This window comes from Dipodomys merriami, unplaced genomic scaffold (assembly GCF_024711535.1).
Source record: "Dipodomys merriami isolate MVZ:Mamm:240054 unplaced genomic scaffold, mDipMer1.0.p SCAF_7, whole genome shotgun sequence".
NCBI classification, from domain to species: Eukaryota; Metazoa; Chordata; class Mammalia; order Rodentia; family Heteromyidae; genus Dipodomys; species Dipodomys merriami.
The window spans coordinates 32,262,964-32,281,646 of record NW_027206290.1 but is presented as its reverse complement, the minus strand read 5'-3'; the positions used below and the strand labels follow the sequence as shown (position 1 = coordinate 32,281,646).

Sequence of the window (18,683 nt, the reverse complement as noted above, 5' to 3'; positions counted from 1 at the left end):
TGCAGATGACCTGGCAGATTTGGAAATAGGAGGGAAAAACTGTGAGAAAGCAAGGGAAGGGGTGACATTGTCCAACAGGAAATCCACTCTTTGCCTGACTCATGTAACTGTAACCCCTCTGTTTTTAGCATTTTCAAATAAAAGTCATACATAAAAAAGATAATTAAGAATCTCACCCCAGTGGGTCTCACTTGGCTCAAGTAAATAATGGCTCCGGCTGTTCCAGGGCCTTTGCTGGGGGAGTTGGGTCTCTGAGACCCTCCATGCTTCCTCTCCTTGCGCAATACAGCCCTCAGGGTCAAGGGCAGGAGCTTCTCCATAGAACTGTTCACTGGACTTGGTGTGAAGACCAGCGCCACAGGCTCCAGACTTACAGGCCAGAATCACACAGGCTGGAGATTCCACTGTGCTGGTTTTTGTTGTTGTTGTTGCTGTTTGTGGGGCTTATACTCAGAGTTTGGCACTCTCCCTGAGTTCTTTCACTCAAGGCTAGCACTCTACCACTTCGAGCCACAGAGCCACTTTCAGTTTTTGAGTGGTTAATTGGAGATAAGAGTCTCATGGACTTTCCTCCTGGGGCTGGCTTTAAACCATCATCCAGTATCTCAGCCTCCTCAGTAGCTAGGATTACAGGCATGAGCCACCGGCGGCTGGCTTCTGTGCTGGTTTTTGGAAGATCTGACTCCTTTAGCATCTTCTGGGTCTAATTTTTAGAAGCCTCATTCTCATGAAGACATTGGCCACTGCGAATGCTAAGATGGATTCTTATGGCTTCCTAAACATGGAGGAAAAGATCTGAGAAGGAGGCAATGACTTCTGTTTAAAGCCATTCAGCATCCATCTGATTGGTAACAATGAAACCTGACAGATGTACTGGTCAGGAGTCAGAATGGCTACAACCACTTTGGAGAGCATCTTGACTAAAGCTATGTCTACCATGTGAGACAGAAATCTCATTCTTAAAAAGCATACCCTAGAGGAACTTGTGTACATGAAGACCTGTGGTATTAGCCATGATGAAGACTGGAAACTACTTAAATGGTCATCAACTAGAGAATGAATAAGTAAATTTTAGTTTAGTCCTATTTTGGAATATGATATAGCAGTGAAAAATCAATACAGGTGAGCTTCAAAAAGTAGTACTAAGCAAAACTGAAAGTAAATCACATAAAGACACTAATCTGAGCCATTTCTGGAAAGCTTAAGAGTGCGCACAAATGCTACTTATGGAAACACGTGTATGTATAATGAATTTCAAAGAATGTATTAGCAAGATAAATCCTAAATTCAGGGAAGTGTAGGCTATGGTGTGAATGTTGGTGTCTTCCTAAATTCCTATCTTGAAACTTATCACGCAATGCAATAATACTAAGAGTTGATATGTCTGAGCCAAGCACTCGTGAATTATGCCTGCAATCTTTGGTACTCAGGAGGCTGATATTTGAGGATCCCAATTCAAAGCTAGCCCAGGCAAGAAATCTCCAATTAATCAGCAAAAAGATGGAAATGGAGCTTTGGCTCAAATGGTAGAATGCTAGCCTTGAGAAAACAAGCTAAGGGACAGTGCCCAGACCCTGAGTTCAAGCCCCAGTAGGGGCACAAAGAGAAAAAAAGGGTGAGGGACAAATATGATAGAAATATAATATATAATAGAAGTACATTAAGAATATATGAAAACAGTATAATGAAACTCAGCAAAAACTGGTAAAAAGAGAGAGAAGAGTGAAAGAGAGAAGAGTTAAAAAAAAGTAATATAGATGGGTAAATTTGACCAAGTACATTATATGCATGCATGTAAATATCACAATGAAACCCCTTATACAAGTAATTTATGCTATTTTTATTGTAACTATAAAGGTGATATACAGAAGGATTACAGTTACATGAGTCAGGTACAGAGTATATTTCATGCTTAAAAAAAATAGCAAATGTAAGTAAGTCACTAGTAGCTCACACCTGTAATTGTAGTTATAGGAGGCAGAGATCTGAGGATCGTGGTTTGAAGCCAGCCCAGCAAGAAAAGTCCATAAGACTCTATTTCCAATTAGCCACAAAAAAGCTGGACTAGAGCTGTGGTTCAAGTGGTAGAGTGCCAATAGTGAGCAAAAAGAGCTGAGTGTGAGGCCCTGAGACCCTGAGCCTGGGTACCAGTACATGGACACACAATGACAAACTTTTTCCAATGGCAAAAATGCATATCTATTAATATAATAGACTTTCTTAAGAAATTAAATATTATAGATGTCATTAAAGTGCATGTGTAATTGTTCCTAATCTTACTTTTGTCCTTCCCCAAAGGCAGCTAGTTCACTTAGTCTTTGTTCACTTGTCTTAGTTCACTCCTGTGGCTATGACAAAAATTGAAAAAAAAAAAAAACTTTAAACTAGGTAATTTATTAGCAATAAAACTTTATTGCTCACAGATCTGGAATCTGGAAAGGTCAAGGTGAAGTGGTCAGCAGATCCCATATCTATAAGCAGATCTTGTACATCATTCTCTACTTTGAAGATGGCACTTTCTCTCCCCCACTCATCGTGTGGTAGATGAATCCAAAGGATTTCCTGGACTTCTTTTATAAGGACACTAACCCCGTTCATGAGAGAGAGCACCAAGAGAGAGCTCCCGTTTAAACTCTGAGTTTAAACTTAAACCTTGAGTTTAAGCATCAGGACTGCTCAACTCTTTGGCTGTTGAAAGGACTAAGTGGGGGGGGGGGTGTGAATGAGTTCCTTTCTCCCTTAATTTAAGATTCCTCCCAGGGATAGGATGGGAGGGTCTCAGGCATTTTTGTTGTTCCTACTGTCACAGATTCACACAATGAAGTTTCCTCCCATGATTGGATAGAGATCTCAGCATTTACCTCGTCCTAGCCAAACCAGTTTCTCCACCAAGCCCTCACATCGGCTCAGTGCTTTTCCACACCCTTGCTTGGCTACAAAGTCCTCTTGAATCCTACCAAAATCCTATCAGCATTCCATGGCTCATTTCAGATGTTACTTCCTAACCTAAAGCTTTTCCTGATTTTATCCAGACTGGTGGAGCATCCTTATCTTTGGAACCACTTTGTTTGATTTTTGTCTATTTGTTTTGTGCTGGTCTTGGGGCTTGAACCCAAGACCTACCTGAGCACTGTCCCTGAGCTTCTTGCTCAAAGCTAATGCTCTACCACTTGAGCCACAGTGCCACCTCTGGCTTTTTCTGAGTAGTTTATAGGAGATAGAGTCTCACAGACTTTCCTTCCCTGGGCTAGCTTCAAATGGTGCTCCTCAGATCTCAGCCTCCTGAGTATCTAGGACTACAGGAGTGAGCCACCAGTGCCTAGCATCTCCTTGGAACTATGAGGACAGGGCCCAGGGTCCCCTTTCTTCCTAGATCCTTCCAGCACAACATACAGCAGGTGTTTTGCATGTGTTCAGTTGTATGAAGCTGACCAGACCAGTGGGCCTGGGCATGTTCCCAGCACACAGGAGTCCCAAATGCTTACCTTAGGAGTGAACATGTGCAGGATACCATCGACTGCTCCTCGCAGCAGCAGCCCCCGGACCAGGAAGCAGGCCAGCACCACATAGGGGAAGAGAGAGCTGAAGTACATCACCTGTAGAGAGGACAGGGACCCACTGTCAGGAGGAGCCCCTCCAACAGCAGGCACCGCCCCCCTCCCTGCTCACAGCTGGGGCCCATGAGCCTCCTCTGATACCAGGTGGCACAAAGCAGAGCCCTGGAGCCCCTGGGCACAGAGCCAAACCCACCACCCATCTTGGCCCTAAGCCCAGGCAGAAACAGGAGCAGGATAAGCTGAAATCCACATGGCTGTGCCTGGGCTTTGTTTGCCTCTCAAGTTCTGGAGCTCAGGCTAGTGGTCCCCACCCCTAGAACTGCTGAAGGATGAGGGAAGCCTGAATTCTCTCTCCTCATCCTCCTTCGTCATCTTCCCAAGTGAGCCCATCAAGGATATCTCCTGCTCTTACAGCTTTCACAGATGACATCCAGGAAGCTAGAGAGGGCTCCCAAGAAGAGTCTATTAGAAGAAGGTCTAGCTCCTAGCCATTCTCAACCATGTGTATTTTTCCATCACATGTATGTTGTACATTTCCACTGCCCTGGTACATGGACACACACAGAGGATACATCTACAGAACGCCAGCAGCACTGAAACAAGTCCAGAGGGCAGCGAGCACAGGGTGGTACAAAGACTAAGAGCGGGTCAGGCCATTTACTTGGCCTTAGTGTCTCCATAGCCCCATCAATGCTGAAGAAGGAAGTAATTCCTAATTCTTTTTTTTTTTGGGGGGGGGACGGTCATGGGGCCTGAACTCTGGGCCTGGGCACTGTCCCTCAGCTCTTCAGCTCAAGGCTAGCACTCTACCACTGGAGCCACAGCACCACTTCTGGCTTTTTTCTTTTTGCTTATGTGGTGCTGAGGAATCGAACCCAGGGCCTCATGCATGCAAGCCAAGCACTCTACCACTGAGCTACCTTCCCAGCCCAGTAATTCCTAATTCTTAAGATTATTGGGGACCAAGTGTCCTCATGAATATGGCAATAATGATGAGTTCCATGAAGTGCCAGTTAGTATTTTGACATTTAGAGATGGAAGAAGTCAGTTACTAGGGTGATGTCCCCTTTCCAGAGCTTCCTGCCAGGTCCCTAGGTCCAGCTTTGAGACAGACCAGTTGCATGCTAGGCAAGGTGCTTTTCCTCAGTTTTCTCATGTGTCAAATGAATGGATGACATTCTTTCCATACCTTTCAGTCCATGAATACTGGTAAGTGACAAAAAACAGCCTCAAGCTGAGTGCCCATGGCTCAAGCCTATAATTCTAGCTCTAATCAGAAAGCTGAGATCTGATGATCATGGTTCAGAGCCAGCCCAGGCAGGAAGTCTGTGAGACTCTTATTTCCAATTATGTACCAAAAGGATGGAAAAGGAGAAAGAGCTCAATAATAGAGTGTCAGCCTTCAGCCTTGAGTGAAAAAGCTAAGAGACAGTGCACAGGTCCCGAGTTCAAGCCCTAGTACCAGGGCGCGCGCACACACGCGTGCGCGCGCGCGCGCACACACACACACACACACACAAGGCCCTACTTTGAATGGGTGTGAACCACTGGTAAAGGTGTAAGACATGCTTGGTTGGCACCCTTGGAGATGGGACTGCTCAACAGCTGTCTTCAGGGGACTCTGAGTCCTTTCACTCAGACAACCCTAGCACCATCCTGCTCAAAAACCTTTCAACTGTAAACATAGCAATCTGCTATGTTTAGATTGCTAAGAGTAGACTGTGCTACGAAACTGGGGGAGATGGAATCTAGACAAACCTTCACTGGATCAATATGTCATGAATAGGCCTCAGTTATCTGAGAGGAGCCAAGTAGAGGTTAGATCAATGATTTTCCAGCAAGTGCATTCCTGATGGGCAATACCTCCACAGCACAGGATTGTGTGGCAGTAACAGTCTCACCTCTTCTCCAAGGCCACAGAAAGGCCCTGATTCAATCACCTGGAATCCTCAGACTTCCCTTAACTTACCTTGCCTGAGGACTGGATGCCTTTGACGACAGCCATGCCCACAATGCTCCAGGCCACCAGGAGACACAATGTCATCTTCCAATTGAGCCCCCCACTCTCTGAGATGGAGTTGGAGATGTCCAAGGCCTCTCGGTACCAGAAGTACGTAGTGGCTGAGCTCTTCTCACACTCTGCTTCCACCACTGAAAGCATACCAAGGGCCACCCCGTGAGGGTGTGTGAGGATGGGGGTGGGAGTGACTGAAGGTGGGCACCAGAGGGGTTGTAGGCAGTGATCTGGCAGACCCTGAGGAATCCTGGGGTCTGGGAGGCTTCAGGGTACAATGACCTGGCAAAATTGCCACCCATGCTACCTCCCCTTCATGTCCATCCACTCAGGGAAGGTAAAGACAAGTCAGGCTAAGTTGGTGTAAAATTGGGAGCTGGACCTGGACTTTCAACCCAAATCATTGGCTAAATGGATCATCTGAACACAGGAAAATGGCTTCTGTTCCCATCTGTGAAGTTGGCTGATCATCACCCTGCCCTTTGCAGGACTAGCATACAACTAAGATTATTTTCAGACTCATGGTATAGGGTAACACCTAATAGTTCATCACCACTAAACTAAAGCCATGCTTCCTAGAGTTTTACTTATACTCATTATTTTATTCAATCCCCTAAGGACTCTGTAGGCCAGGCTAAAGAGGGATCATTTGTCCTGGGGAAGGGGAAATGTGGGGCAGGGTGTTAAGTGACTTGTCCAATGAGCCGATGACATCCCAAACCTGAGTGCTAAGCCCATTAGACTCTGTTCTGGGGGCAGAGTTGACTGGAATCCTCAGTTTGGGGTCTGTCAGGGGACCCATACTTGCCTGCTGTGGTCCCATTCCTGATGACAGGACATTCGCTCCAGGGTAGTGGGTACTGGAAGGACTTGAAGAAGTAGAAGATACTCCATCCGATGATCACATTATAATACAGCCCAACGAAGAGGCAGACCTGAGGAAAAGGGCCCAGGGCGATGTCACCAAGGTTGCAGAAATGCTATCTGGGCCCCACACTCCAACCGAGGCCCAACAGCTCAGGCCATCAAGAACCCAGCTGCCCTCTCCCAAGGAGGAAAATGAGGTCGAGGAGCAACCAGTGAGGGCCTGCTCCAATGCTCCATTCATCTGTTACTCAAGCAATCCACAAAGGAACTCTTGCAATATTAACATTTTCTCCTTTAAGCAATGAACTCTTAAAAAGTTAATCCATTCCAGTTCAACATTGCTCTGACATACTTGAAGCCCCTCCCATCATTTCCTGATGATGAAGAATTCTAATTAAAGATACCTTCCAGGACCAGGGAAGTACACCCAACTTTTGCCCTTACCAAAAACAGCCCTAGAGGGCTGTGTGCATTTTGAGTTTTTGTGGCTAACTGGTTTCCTATGTCCTTTCGGGACACTATTCTGACTTTTTTGTTTTGGTTTACACCAGTATTGGAGCTTGAACTCAAAACCTTGAGCTTGAGTTCTCGCTTGGCTTTTTTGCTCAAGGCTGGCACTCTATCACTTGAGCCATAGCGCCACTGCTGGCTTATTGCTTGTTCACTGGAGATAAGAATCTCACAGACTTTTCTGCCCAGGCTGGCTCTGAATCTCAGTTCTCAGATCTTAGTCTTCTGCGTAGCTAGGATTACAGGTGTGAGCCACCAGCACTGGATTACTCTTCTGACTTTCAAACTGTTAGCAGCTCATCTTTAGAAAGACATCGCTTTTCATTTCTTGGACAGCCAATAACTGACATGGAAGAACTTTACTTGAAATAGAAGTCAGGGGCTTTGATGAAAATTCTGCCCGTGTTTTATGGGCATCCGTGGTAGATGCTTCCAGGTTGTAGTGAGAGGTAGAGTCTGAGAGGCAGAGTCCCTTGTTTAATATGCTCCACTTGTATGCCGAATATGGTGGCTAACACCTGTAATCCTAGCTACTCAGGAGGCTGATATCTAAGGATCATGGTTCAAAGCTAACCTGGGCAGGAAAGACCATGAGATTCTTATTTCCAATGCACAAGCAATAAACCACTCAGAAAACCGGAAGTGGCGCTGTGGCTCAAGTGGTAGAGCGCTAGCCTTGAGCTGAAGAGCTGAAGGACAGCACCCAGACCCAGAGTTAAAGCCCCATGGCTGAAGAAAAAAAAAAAAAGTTCCTGCGCAGCACCTGTGTGCAGGAGTGAACTCTGGTGTCCAACAGATTCCAGTTTTTATCTGAGCAGACTTTACCCTTTAAAGGACATTTAGTGTCCTCACTTAAGAGCTCTCAGCAAGGTCCCCCTGGATGAACCTGCAGGTTTAATGGGGTTCCATCTAGGATCAGTGAAGATGCCCTGTCTTCCAAAATCTCATGGGTAGATATTCAGGTTCTTCTCTGAGACCTCCAACTGCTCGTCTGTACAGCATGAATTCAAGGGGACCCTGAGCCCCAGGATTGCCTTTTCCTAAGCCTCTATTTTGCTAATTGAAACACATTTTGCCCATGGAAAGGCAAGGACTGCTCTTGTGGGCTGCTGATGACTGGTAAGCAGAGACAAGTATCCAGGATGGCCCCTATGTCCCCAGAGAACTGGATGGGGTTTCACAGGCCCTGGTGTATGATATGTCCTATCTTTTCCTCCTTTGCACCATCCTCAGATAGCACCACTGTTTCAATGTGCCTGAGGGACTGTTCAGTTTAGGAAATACGCTGACTGGGGCCCTGAGTCACCAACTGAAAGCAATTCTCATATGGAGGCTCTTGGCCCAGGACACTAGCCAATAAGCCTGGTGACCTCTCCCCCCTCCAAGTTCTCAGAGTACCCAGAGTTCTCCTCTGCCTCCTACTTAGTGCCTGCTGTCCTCCCTCCCTTCCTTCCCCCATGACACCCAGCCCAGGACTCACAATACAGCTGGAAAAGCCGATGCCCCCCAGGCGGGGACACACATAGTGCCACACACCGATGCTGCCACGACGGATCCTCTGGCCCACAGCCAGCTCGAGAAAGAAGAGGGGGATGCCAATGATGATCAGCAGCACCAGGTAAGGCACCAGGTAGGCACCTGTGGGGAAAGGGAAAGGGGGTCAGCAAGGGTTTACAGCCTGGTGACAAAGTGAGGGAAGAGCTGGCAGCCTTGTCCTGAAGCCTCAGCCATACCTCAGCTCTTCTGCCCAGTGTCACCAGTCCTGGTGCTCCTCTGTGAGGATGACACCTTCACCATGCTCCTCTCCTTGACTCCCCTGGCCTGAAATGCTGAAGGAGGGACCATATTGTGTGTATAGTTGCCTTCTGCTCATAAGCTCAGCTCAGAAACAGACACCACACTGCCTCTCAGGATCCACATGTCAAAAACACACGCAGACAGACACTCTGTGGACACCTGTCCATACCTCTTCCACCCGCCACAGCAGCCCCAGACAGTGTGGGCTCTGCTCATTGGCTCCCAGTGGCTCAGCCCCCAGCGGTCCAGTCTGTTTTTGTCTGAGCAACAGCTGCCATAGCACAGTGGGCAGATCTGAGAAAGAAGATATTGGAAGCTCTCCAGGGAGAGAGGGTGTGACCAACATCACCATTAATCCGTGGCTAATTGAGAGGAACGGGAGAGAAGTTAGCTGTTTAGGAAAGCATGGTTGGAAGTATCATAAAGGACAGAATGGATCTCGCCAAAGATTCCAGATGACAAATGAATCTTGCAGTCCTAAACCTAGCTGTAGACACAGCCTCAATTCCAAGTGACAAGGCATTTAGCAGGAGAATTAAAGCCACATCTAGACATGGTTGAGTGCATCTTGCTGAGAACTGTGCCAATACCCTAGCCCTGTTAAGCAGCACTGTCAGCCAGGCCTGTCTATCAAACAGTGTCAGTGCAGTCCCAGCCACTGGGGTCCTGATGGTCACCCCAAACCTCCAGACCAAACTTCTGCTTACCCCCCACCCCAGTCAGAATCCCACATGCTCTCCCATAAATGCTGAATCTGCTAGTGAATGCTGGATATAAAACCTGGCACTTGGCAACAATCAGCTGTTTACTGCGGGACTCTTCTGGGCCAGGCCTGAGCGTGGGGGGATGCTAGAGCAACAGAAGGCTGAAGATATCAGCCTGGAAGAGCTCACAGGCTGCTGGGGAGGCAGGAATCTTAGAATCCTGGGCAACATCACGTGTGCACACAGCTACATACACAGCCCCAACTGAGCACACACATGCTGCAAGAGTGGCAGGTGCAGTGGAGCTAATCAGGAAGACAGTACACCAAACCTCACACAACAGCATCTAATCAGAAAAGCCTCTATGGAAGACAGCACACACAAACCTCACACAACAGCATCTAACTCCTTACCACCACCCCCAAACACACATGTACACGCACACACACACATGTTCAACATGTCACCAACAAGCAGCCCCAAGACATCCCTGGAAGGGAAGGAGGGAAGGCCTAAAGGATAACAGGCAAAGACCCCAGGTCAGTCTTTAACTCAAACTCTGGGTCTCAAGCAGAGAAAGGCAACCTGCTTCAGGGACAAAGGGAGGCAGCACCACTGTTTTTGTATTTTGCCCCAGTGACCTCTGGGTAGAGTAAGATGTACAGAGAGATGGGCTTCCAGGTGTGGGCAAAGTAGGTTAGAGTTTGTTATTTGTTTTTCACTGGTTGTGAGGGCTTGAACTTAGGGCCTGGGTGCTGTTCCTGAGCTCTTTTACTCAAGGCTAGCACTCAACTTCTTTGAGCCACAGCTCCACATCTGGTTTTCAGGTGGTTAATTGGAGCTAAAAGTCTCACAGACTTCCCTGTCCTGGTTGGCTTTGAACCATGATTCTCAGATTGCAGCCTCCTGAGTGGCTAGGATTATGGGTATGAGCTACTAGCACTGGAAGTTTAGAATCTTCTATGGATGCTTTTCTCCAAGGAACTGGGGAAAGCCTCCAAAAGTGATCCTGTGGCAAAGGCCAGAGAGCAGCCTCACATGCCCCAGTCCTGTGCACCCTAACCCTCTCCAGCCAGGTCACAGGGCATGGGTCTGACTGTAGTTTTCTCAACTGTGCCGAGGTTTGGTTGACCAGAATGCTCAAATTGCTGGGTACAGTCTAGATGAGTAGAATTTGTGGTTCACCAGAGATACTTTTATACATCAATCTTGGTTGAAATCATTTGGAAATGATTTCTTCCATCTTAAAAAATTCACCTTGGGTCACAACTGGATTTCCTTTGATGTTCTTAGCAGCTTTCAGAAGGTTGAGGTCTGAACAGCTTGAAACACTGCTCAAGGTATTAGGAAACTAAACAAAATGAGTCTATAGGTGAGTATATTTGGGTTTTCTGAGGTTCACTAGACCTCTAGAAATGTGTATGTCTCAGTCTATACCCTGAGCTTCACTTCTGACAAACTTTGAGTTTATTCCTGGGGTTTAAAAAAATCCAGCCCTAACCCATTGACATATGGATTGAGAAGAAGGCAACAAAGAAATCCTGGAGTCAGAATCCTGGCTCTGCCACTTACTGTATTATGTAGGGCAAATTCATGCTTTCTCTGTGCTATTATTTTTGTCATCTACACAGAGGATGAAAACAACTAGGCGCTGGTGGCACATGCCTGTCAACCTAGCTCCTCAGGCAGCTAAAGATCTGAGATCTGGGATCTGCCAACTTGGGCAGGAAGTCTGTGAGATTCTTATCTCCAATTAGTCACCAGAAAACTAGAAGTGGTGCTGTAGCTCAAAGTGGTAGCATATTAGCCTTGAGCACAAAGAGCTCAGGGACTATGCCCAGGCCCTGAGTTCAAGCCCCATGACTGACAAAAGACAAAAAGAATGAAAAACATTAGATAGCACTCTATGAAATTGCTGATATTTTACCATTTTGACTTTACAATATTGCCAGTTGATACACCTTGGCTCTGTACCTATCACGTAGGTCTGTTGTAAAGAGAAATTGAGTTACTACCAAAAGGCAGAATAAGCAAGAACAGTTCCCTGCCTTTGTGTGTGCACATGTGTGCATGAGTGTGAATACATGTACATGCATGCACATGTTTATTACACAAAAGCCAAAAAGACTCGGATTCAGTACCAAGTATCGAGGCAGAGCTGATAATCTAAGCTAGAAAGGACAATGTGAGCAGAGTATGGAGATGACCCTTTTAGTCCCAGTACTCGGAAGCTGAGGCAGGAGGATCCAGAGTTCAAAGCCAACCAAAACTACATAATGAAATCTTGTTTCCAAAAAACACAATAGAGTGTGGTGGCTCAAGCATGTCATCCTAGCTACTTGGGAGGCAGAAAGTAGGGGATCAAAATATGAGGCCAGCCTGGACATAAATGTTCAAGAGACTTCATCTAGATGAATGCCTGGGCGTGTTGGCATGCACCGGTTATCCCAGTTATAGGGGAAGCACCATAGCTAGGCTCAGTACACCTGCTATCTCCCATGACACACATAAGCAGAAGTAGGAGGATCACAGTCCAGCCCAGCCTTGACATAAAGCAAGATCTTACCTCAAAAACAACACATGGGGACTGGCACGGGTCAAGCATAGAGCCCCTGTCTAGTAAGCACGAGGCCCTGAGTTCAATTTCCAGCACAAAACAACAGGAAAAAAAACAACTAACCCACAGAAAGTCAAAGTTAGAGGTTCCCAACTAAGTCTCCACAGACCACAAGCCATCTCTGAGCATCTCTCAGAGCATAAGGAAAGCATGCACTTTGGTTTGTAGCTTGCTTTGGGTTCATCTTATATTAATATGGTGACCATGCCATGCAAAACCAAAAGCTCTAACTGGCAGCTACTTACATACATAATTTGTTAAAGTCTTTTATGCAAAGTGGCCATATGGTGAATATATTATATAAGGGTGAAAAAGGGAAGCTTCTGGCCTAATTATCCTACAGGCTATAGACACACACACCTTTCCCTTCAATAGAATGAACAGAAGAAGAATGAGAAGGTCCCCACCAGGCTTTGTCTTTTATTTATTTATTTTTTGAGAGCAGGCTTGAACTCAGAACCTCAAGCTCTCACTTGGCTTTTCTGCTTAAGGTTGGCTCTCTACCACTTGAATCACACTTCTATTTCTGGCTTTTTTTTCTGATTAACTGGAGATAAGAGTCACAAACTTTTCTGCTTGGCCTAACTTTGAACTGTAGTCCTGAGATCTCAGACTCCTGAGTAGCTAATGTTACAGATGTGAGCCACCAGCACCTTGTCTTCTTAACCAAACTATGTCCTAGAAGGGAGGGAAAGGTCTCTGAAAGGGGCTGCAGTTTTGGAAAGGCTACATGGTGGAAATCCCTCAGAACAGAGCAGGAGGAGCTGGGTTAAAATGCCTGCCAAGTTGTGGCCACCCAGGAGTCTGGAGTATGTTGGTCCCAAGGGCAGGAAACTCAGAAACCTTTAAGCTTTCTATTAGCTGGTTTTGCTTAGGAACAGAGGCTGGGTTTGGAAATCTTTCCAGCCTACTGGAGGTTTCTTTGTTCATTTTCTGTAAGTTATCCTATGGGGTGTGTGTGTGTGTGGTGTGTGTGTGTGTGTGTGTGTGTGTGTGTGTGTGTGTGTGTGTGTGTGTGTGTGTGTGTGTGTGTGTGTGTGTGTGTGTGTGTGTGTGTGTGTGTGTGTTTTCCCTTAGCTTTTTCGGTCAAGGCTAGCACTTGAGTCTTGGCTCCATTTTCAGCTTTTTGGTGGTTCACTGGAGATAAAAAGTCTCAGGTACTTTTCTTCCTGGGCTGGCTTTAAACCTTGATCCTCAGATTTCAGCCTCTGGAGTAGCTAGGATTACAGGTGTGAGCCACCAGCACCTGGCTACTGCCAGAATCCTGATGAACAATGCCTGGGGGCTTCTACCTATAGTCGGTGTGTTTTGGGGGGTTGATATGCATCCCAAAGTAGAAAATGTCCCCCCTACAGGCAGGCAGCAGGTATGGTATGAAGTACCTAAGCTGGGGACAGGCTGTCCAGCTCATCCTAACTCTGTCCCTAGCTGAAACTTTGATCACTAAGTAAGTTACCCATGACCTTAAGTAAATCACCTAACAAATCTACACCTATATTCTACACTCAAAGGAGGACCACGATAACTCCTTCCTCATATAAAGTTGCCAGATAAACTTGGTTTTGGTTGCTCTAAGGTGCTCGGCTATCAGAATTTTCAGGCAACAAAATTGGTGCTATTACCCAGTAAGGGCTTACAACAGTACTTAGCCCCTAGTAAACATTTGATAATAATGACCAACAGTTGCTCTTTTCTCCAAGATCTGGTAGTGTGTAAAGTGCATTGACTCCTTCCTGCTATCCTGTAAGGAGAGTCCTTCCTGCTATCCTGTAAGGAGAGAACCACTGTGATCCTCAATTTACAGAAACATGGATTGGTTCAGCAGCTTGTACTAAATGTCAGAACTGAGCAGCCAGCTTGGGATTAGCACCCAGACAGTGTGGAACCAGAGCCCTTGGATCATGAAGAATCTTCCTCGCCTATCTGCAAGGACTATGGTTGTGCCTTCAGCAAAGAGGTCCTCCTTGCCCCCCTCAGCCTGGACCATTTTTAGAGAACTCTGGTGCATCAAGGCTGCCTCTTACCCCCTCCATTTTTCTGGCACAGGTAGGGGAATCGCCAGATGTTGCCAAGCCCCACGGAGAAGCCAATCTGGGCCAGAATGTACTGAAGCTTGCTATTCCAGGCTGGCCGGTCCTCTGCATCCAGCTCCTCCTCCACCGCCTTCTGCTTGGCACCTGTCTCTCCAGCCACATTCAGGACACTCTGCTTATAATCCACTGGCTCCTCAAGGGCCAGCAGGTCAGCCACCGACTCGGTGACATGCTCATTGCTATGCTCACGCTGGGTCACTTTGCTGTTCTTCGGCATGGGTGCCACAGGGGCTGTGCAGCCCTGTTCCCCCGCACACAGAGAAGGTGGGGCTCCGCTGTCGTCAGCTTCTTCTCATCCAGGGACCTGTGCAACCAGGTGAGCAGGAGAGCATTAGCTAACCACATCAGGGCAGGGTGATGGGGAGATAAACATGGACACAACCCAAATCGAGTCCCAGCATACCCTCAAGCTAGTCAGGGGGTCTCAAGTGTGATTTCCTCCCCAACAGAGGGCCTGCTTAGGAGCTCAAGGCCTACACCAAGTTTCCCAGAGATCTTACCTGAGCATCATAAGCAAGAGCAAAAACGGGCAACTCCAGATACCAAAACCCAAATAAAGGGCCATCCATCACGATAATTGCTTTCTTTCACACTGCAGTGTTCAAGGCTCTTTAGAGATCCTCTCCATCTTCCCTTTGGTAGCCATGACTATGGCTGAAAGCCATAGCTCCTGTGTTCTTGTTAGCCAGAACCACCTGGTAGGATCCTGGGCAGCAGAGTCTGCCTTCTCAAGGGTTTTTCTACTCAAACTGCAGCCCCTGCTGAAGTATCATGTGACGCTTCAATACATATGTTGACAGTGTCATATTTAAGCATTATTTACTTAAACCTAGTTCCCTCCTTATTGTTCCCTTATGGTGAGAACTTTCAAACTCCTTCATTGGAGCTTTTTTGAAATATAAAGTGTATTACTATTATCTACCGTTATTATATTCAATCTAATTGTATCTTACTGCTCACTGATCCTCCTGTCCCCATCCTTCATTCCCCCTACTCTCCCAGGTTATCTGGCCCGAACTCTCAGCTTCTAGAAGACTTTTTAGATTCATACGCAAGTGAGACTGCCACAGGACACCATTTTTCAATGCCTGGCTTATTAGACTTAATACAGTAATGTCTAGTTTCCTGTATGTTGTCACAATACCACAACTTCATCCTTTGTTATGGCAGAATAATATGCTGTGTTTTTAAAGAAATTCTTCATACCAGCTCAACGGGATCAAATGATCTCTCTCTCTCTCTCTCACACACACACACACACACACACACACACACACACACGTAGTCCATAAGCTGGGTACAGTTTTGTATGCCTATAATCCCATCAACTTGGGAAGCAGGGATAGGAGGAAGTCTGAGACCCGCCTAAGCAAAAGCAGGAAACACTATCTGAGAAATGAACTAAAAGCAAAAAGATTGAGGCACCCTGATTTCAATCCTCCTTACCCACCTTACCCTGACTCTCAGGCCCATCTCAGACCTTCAGAATCATTTCCTGAATCTTTACAGGATGCCCAGATAAGTCAATGGGATATGTATCCCTCCCACCAAGAAAAGCTCTAGAGGCGTTACTATGGAGCCCCTGGCTACCAGCTACCATGGTCTTTTCATTTCCCTAGGCAGGAGCGGCTAAGCAAGCTCAGCTAAGGATTCTGGCACCAAAGACCTAGAAGTGTCTGCTCCTTGCCAACAATTCCCAGGTCATTGCTCAGCAGTGACATTATCTGAGGGCCACTGCAGCCAAGAGCTGGTTGTCCATCCTTCAGTGACATTTTTACAGCAGATAATGTCTGCACAACATGGGCGGGGGGTAGAACCCTCCCCTGCTCCTGCCAGTCCGCATTTATCTTTCCTGCTTTTTCTTAAAGAAACAAAGCACCAAGAAAACGAGTCCTTTGAAGAACCTGAGCATTCTGTTACACTTCAAGGCGCCTCCTTATTAAGGGGAGGCTAGAGGATTTCAAATTAAACACCCTCCCTCAACCCCGCCCTGCCTGCAGTTACCCTGAATCTTTCTAGGGATGTAAATTAGCCAGCTCTGTAATTACTTTATTAAGAGAATGAGCTGTCTCTGGCAGCTAGGCTCAGTTTGCACTTCTTAAATGATGTGCCACCTGAACAGCACAGGCAAGGTTGCTGTGCAGCCAAGGGGTTCAAGGCCATTCTTCCTACTGAGCTTGACCTTCTGACTGATTCTAACAAGTATCTGGCCTTTGAGGAGACCTGACTAGCTAGCTGTTATGCATGAGATAAAGCCACAAGGCCCTTAGATAGGGACCCCGTCCATGTGAGCATGTGGAATCAGCTGGCCTTCTCAGACCAGGCCAGGGACCATCCAAGCAGGTGATACCTCCCTTCCTTCTTCACTCAAGACAGCAGTGAAGCCAGGTAACAGGGGCTCATTCCTATAATCCTGGCTACTCAGGAAGCTAAGGTTTGAGGATCAGGGTTTGAAGTCAGCCTAGGCAGGAAAGCCTATAAGACTCTTCTCTCCAATTAACCACCCAAAAGCCAGAAGTGGAGCTGTGGTTCAAGTGGTAAAACATTAGATTTGAGCAAAAAACTCAGGGACGGTGCCCAGGCCCTGAATTCAAGCACCAAGACCTGCATGTGTACATATACGCATGCGTGCGCACGTGCACACACACATACACACACACACACACACACACACACACACACACACACACACACACACACACAGGGCAGCAGTGTCTTTTGCAACTTCTTGTTCCCACCCAGGAACAAGATTCCAGGTTCAGCTGGATATGGTGGTACATTCTTATAATCTCAGGAGGTTGAGACAGGAGGATCATGAGTTTGAGGCCAGCCAAGGCCTGTCTCCAAAAAATAGCAAGACTCTGTCTCAAATAAAAAAGAAGTAATAGGGCTGGGAAGGTGGCTCAGTGGTAGAGTGCTTGCCTTGCATGCATGAGGCCCTGGGTTCGATTCCTCAGCACCACAGAAGCAGAAAAAGCCAGAAGTGGTGCTATGGCTCAAGTGGTAGAGCACTCACCTTGAGCTGAAGAGCTGAGGGACAGCGCCCAGGCCCAGAGTTTAGAGATGACGACAACAACAACAATAACAACAAAGTAATAATTTTTTAAAGGACCCCACTGTCTTAGGTTTTTGGAAGAACTGGGACAGAACCAGCTGCCAAAAAGATTTCAGAATTCCCCAGAAGGAGCTCTCTGTTGGGACTCCACGGTGAGTCAGCTGCTCGGCATCGCATTGTGTCCTGCAGGGTGCCCAAGATGGCACTGTGTCTGTGGATGCTTCAGCCTTCACCTGCACCTGGGAGGCTGCTGTGTTGCTCATGCTATATAAATAAAGGAGTTATATAATGGAGAGGTCTGTGTCATGGACTGGTTGTCAGGATGTGTCCTCCAATCCCAGCAGGTCCCTGACCCCCTGAATCTCAAAGAGAGAAAACAGAAATGGCTGCTTGGGTAATTCATATCGAGAACTTTCACTAAAGACTGGAGCTGGGGAGAAAGACTGAGGTTCCTCTAGGGATTGTAATCACTGCAGTGGGGGGTGGGGGTGACCCTGGACTCAGAGACTCTTTCTAGCTATTGTGCTCACAACAGGATTTGATCAGAACAGTCTGTAATGTATTAGGTCTGATATGCTGATCATCAAATCACAAATGGGATAAGCCAAGGAGGAATCCCACCAATCTATCGAATCCATCTTTAAAGTGACCAGCTAGAACACATTGCTCCCCAAATAGCTCGGAAGAGTGGCAGCTCTGGTCACCAACATTGTATGTATGTATGTACGTGTGTATGTGTGTGTGTGTGTGTGTGTGTGTGTGTGTGTGTGTGTGTGTGTGTGTGTGTGTATGCTAGTACTGGGGCTTGAACTCAGGGCCTGGTGCTGTCCCTTAGCTTTTGAGCTCAAGGTTGGTGCTCCACCATTTGAACCACAGCTCCATTTCTTTTTGTTGGTTGATTGGAAATGAGTCTCATGGACTTTCCTGCCCTGACTACCTTTGAACGTTGACCCTCAGATCTCAGCCTTCTGAGCTGTATTACAAGTGTGAACCACTGGTTCCTGGCTTAGGGCCACGATTTTTAAAGTATCATTTTGTAAAATAGAAGGACTCGCAGAGAAAACTATTGTGCATCTTGTAGGAACCAGAGAAGGCCACTTATAGCAGCAGGCTGGCAAACTACAGGGCCATGCTCCATAAGCTTCTTTTTCTCCCCAGATGTCAATAGTGCATACAGATGTCTTGCACTCTAGGATCAGAGCCAGGAGCCCCTGTACCCTCGGCTTTGCAGGATGCAAACAGTTGGTGTGAACCTGAAAACTGAAGTGCTGGGCTGTAGCCACACCTGGAGAATTCTGGGCCCAGTGATTATGCTCAGGTAACAGCAGAGCCAGATTCTGAGACATTTAAAATTTGAAGGATCCTAAGAATTGCCCGACTCAAATATTTTCATTTGATATACGTGGAAACTGAGGCACAGAGAGAGGAAGTAAGTAGTTCGAAGCTACTCAGGCCTCTCTTAGGACTTA

At 46.8% G+C, this 18,683-nt stretch overlaps 1 protein-coding gene across 1 annotated transcript in view; it reads right to left on the bottom strand.

The window, feature by feature from the left end:
- The window catches only part of Slc6a17 (solute carrier family 6 member 17), a 53,467-nt gene that overhangs the window by 20,681 nt on the left and 14,103 nt on the right, over nucleotides 1-18,683 (bottom strand). Inside the window, exons 2-6 of the mRNA XM_070006255.1 lie at nucleotides 14,091-14,463; nucleotides 8,429-8,586; nucleotides 6,380-6,506; nucleotides 5,527-5,708; nucleotides 3,486-3,596 (exon numbers count right to left, since the gene is read on the bottom strand). Coding sequence (XP_069862356.1) covers nucleotides 3,486-3,596; nucleotides 5,527-5,708; nucleotides 6,380-6,506; nucleotides 8,429-8,586; nucleotides 14,091-14,376 — 864 coding nt within the window. The 5' untranslated portion in view covers nucleotides 14,377-14,463. The remainder of the gene's footprint in view (nucleotides 1-3,485; nucleotides 3,597-5,526; nucleotides 5,709-6,379; nucleotides 6,507-8,428; nucleotides 8,587-14,090; nucleotides 14,464-18,683) is intronic.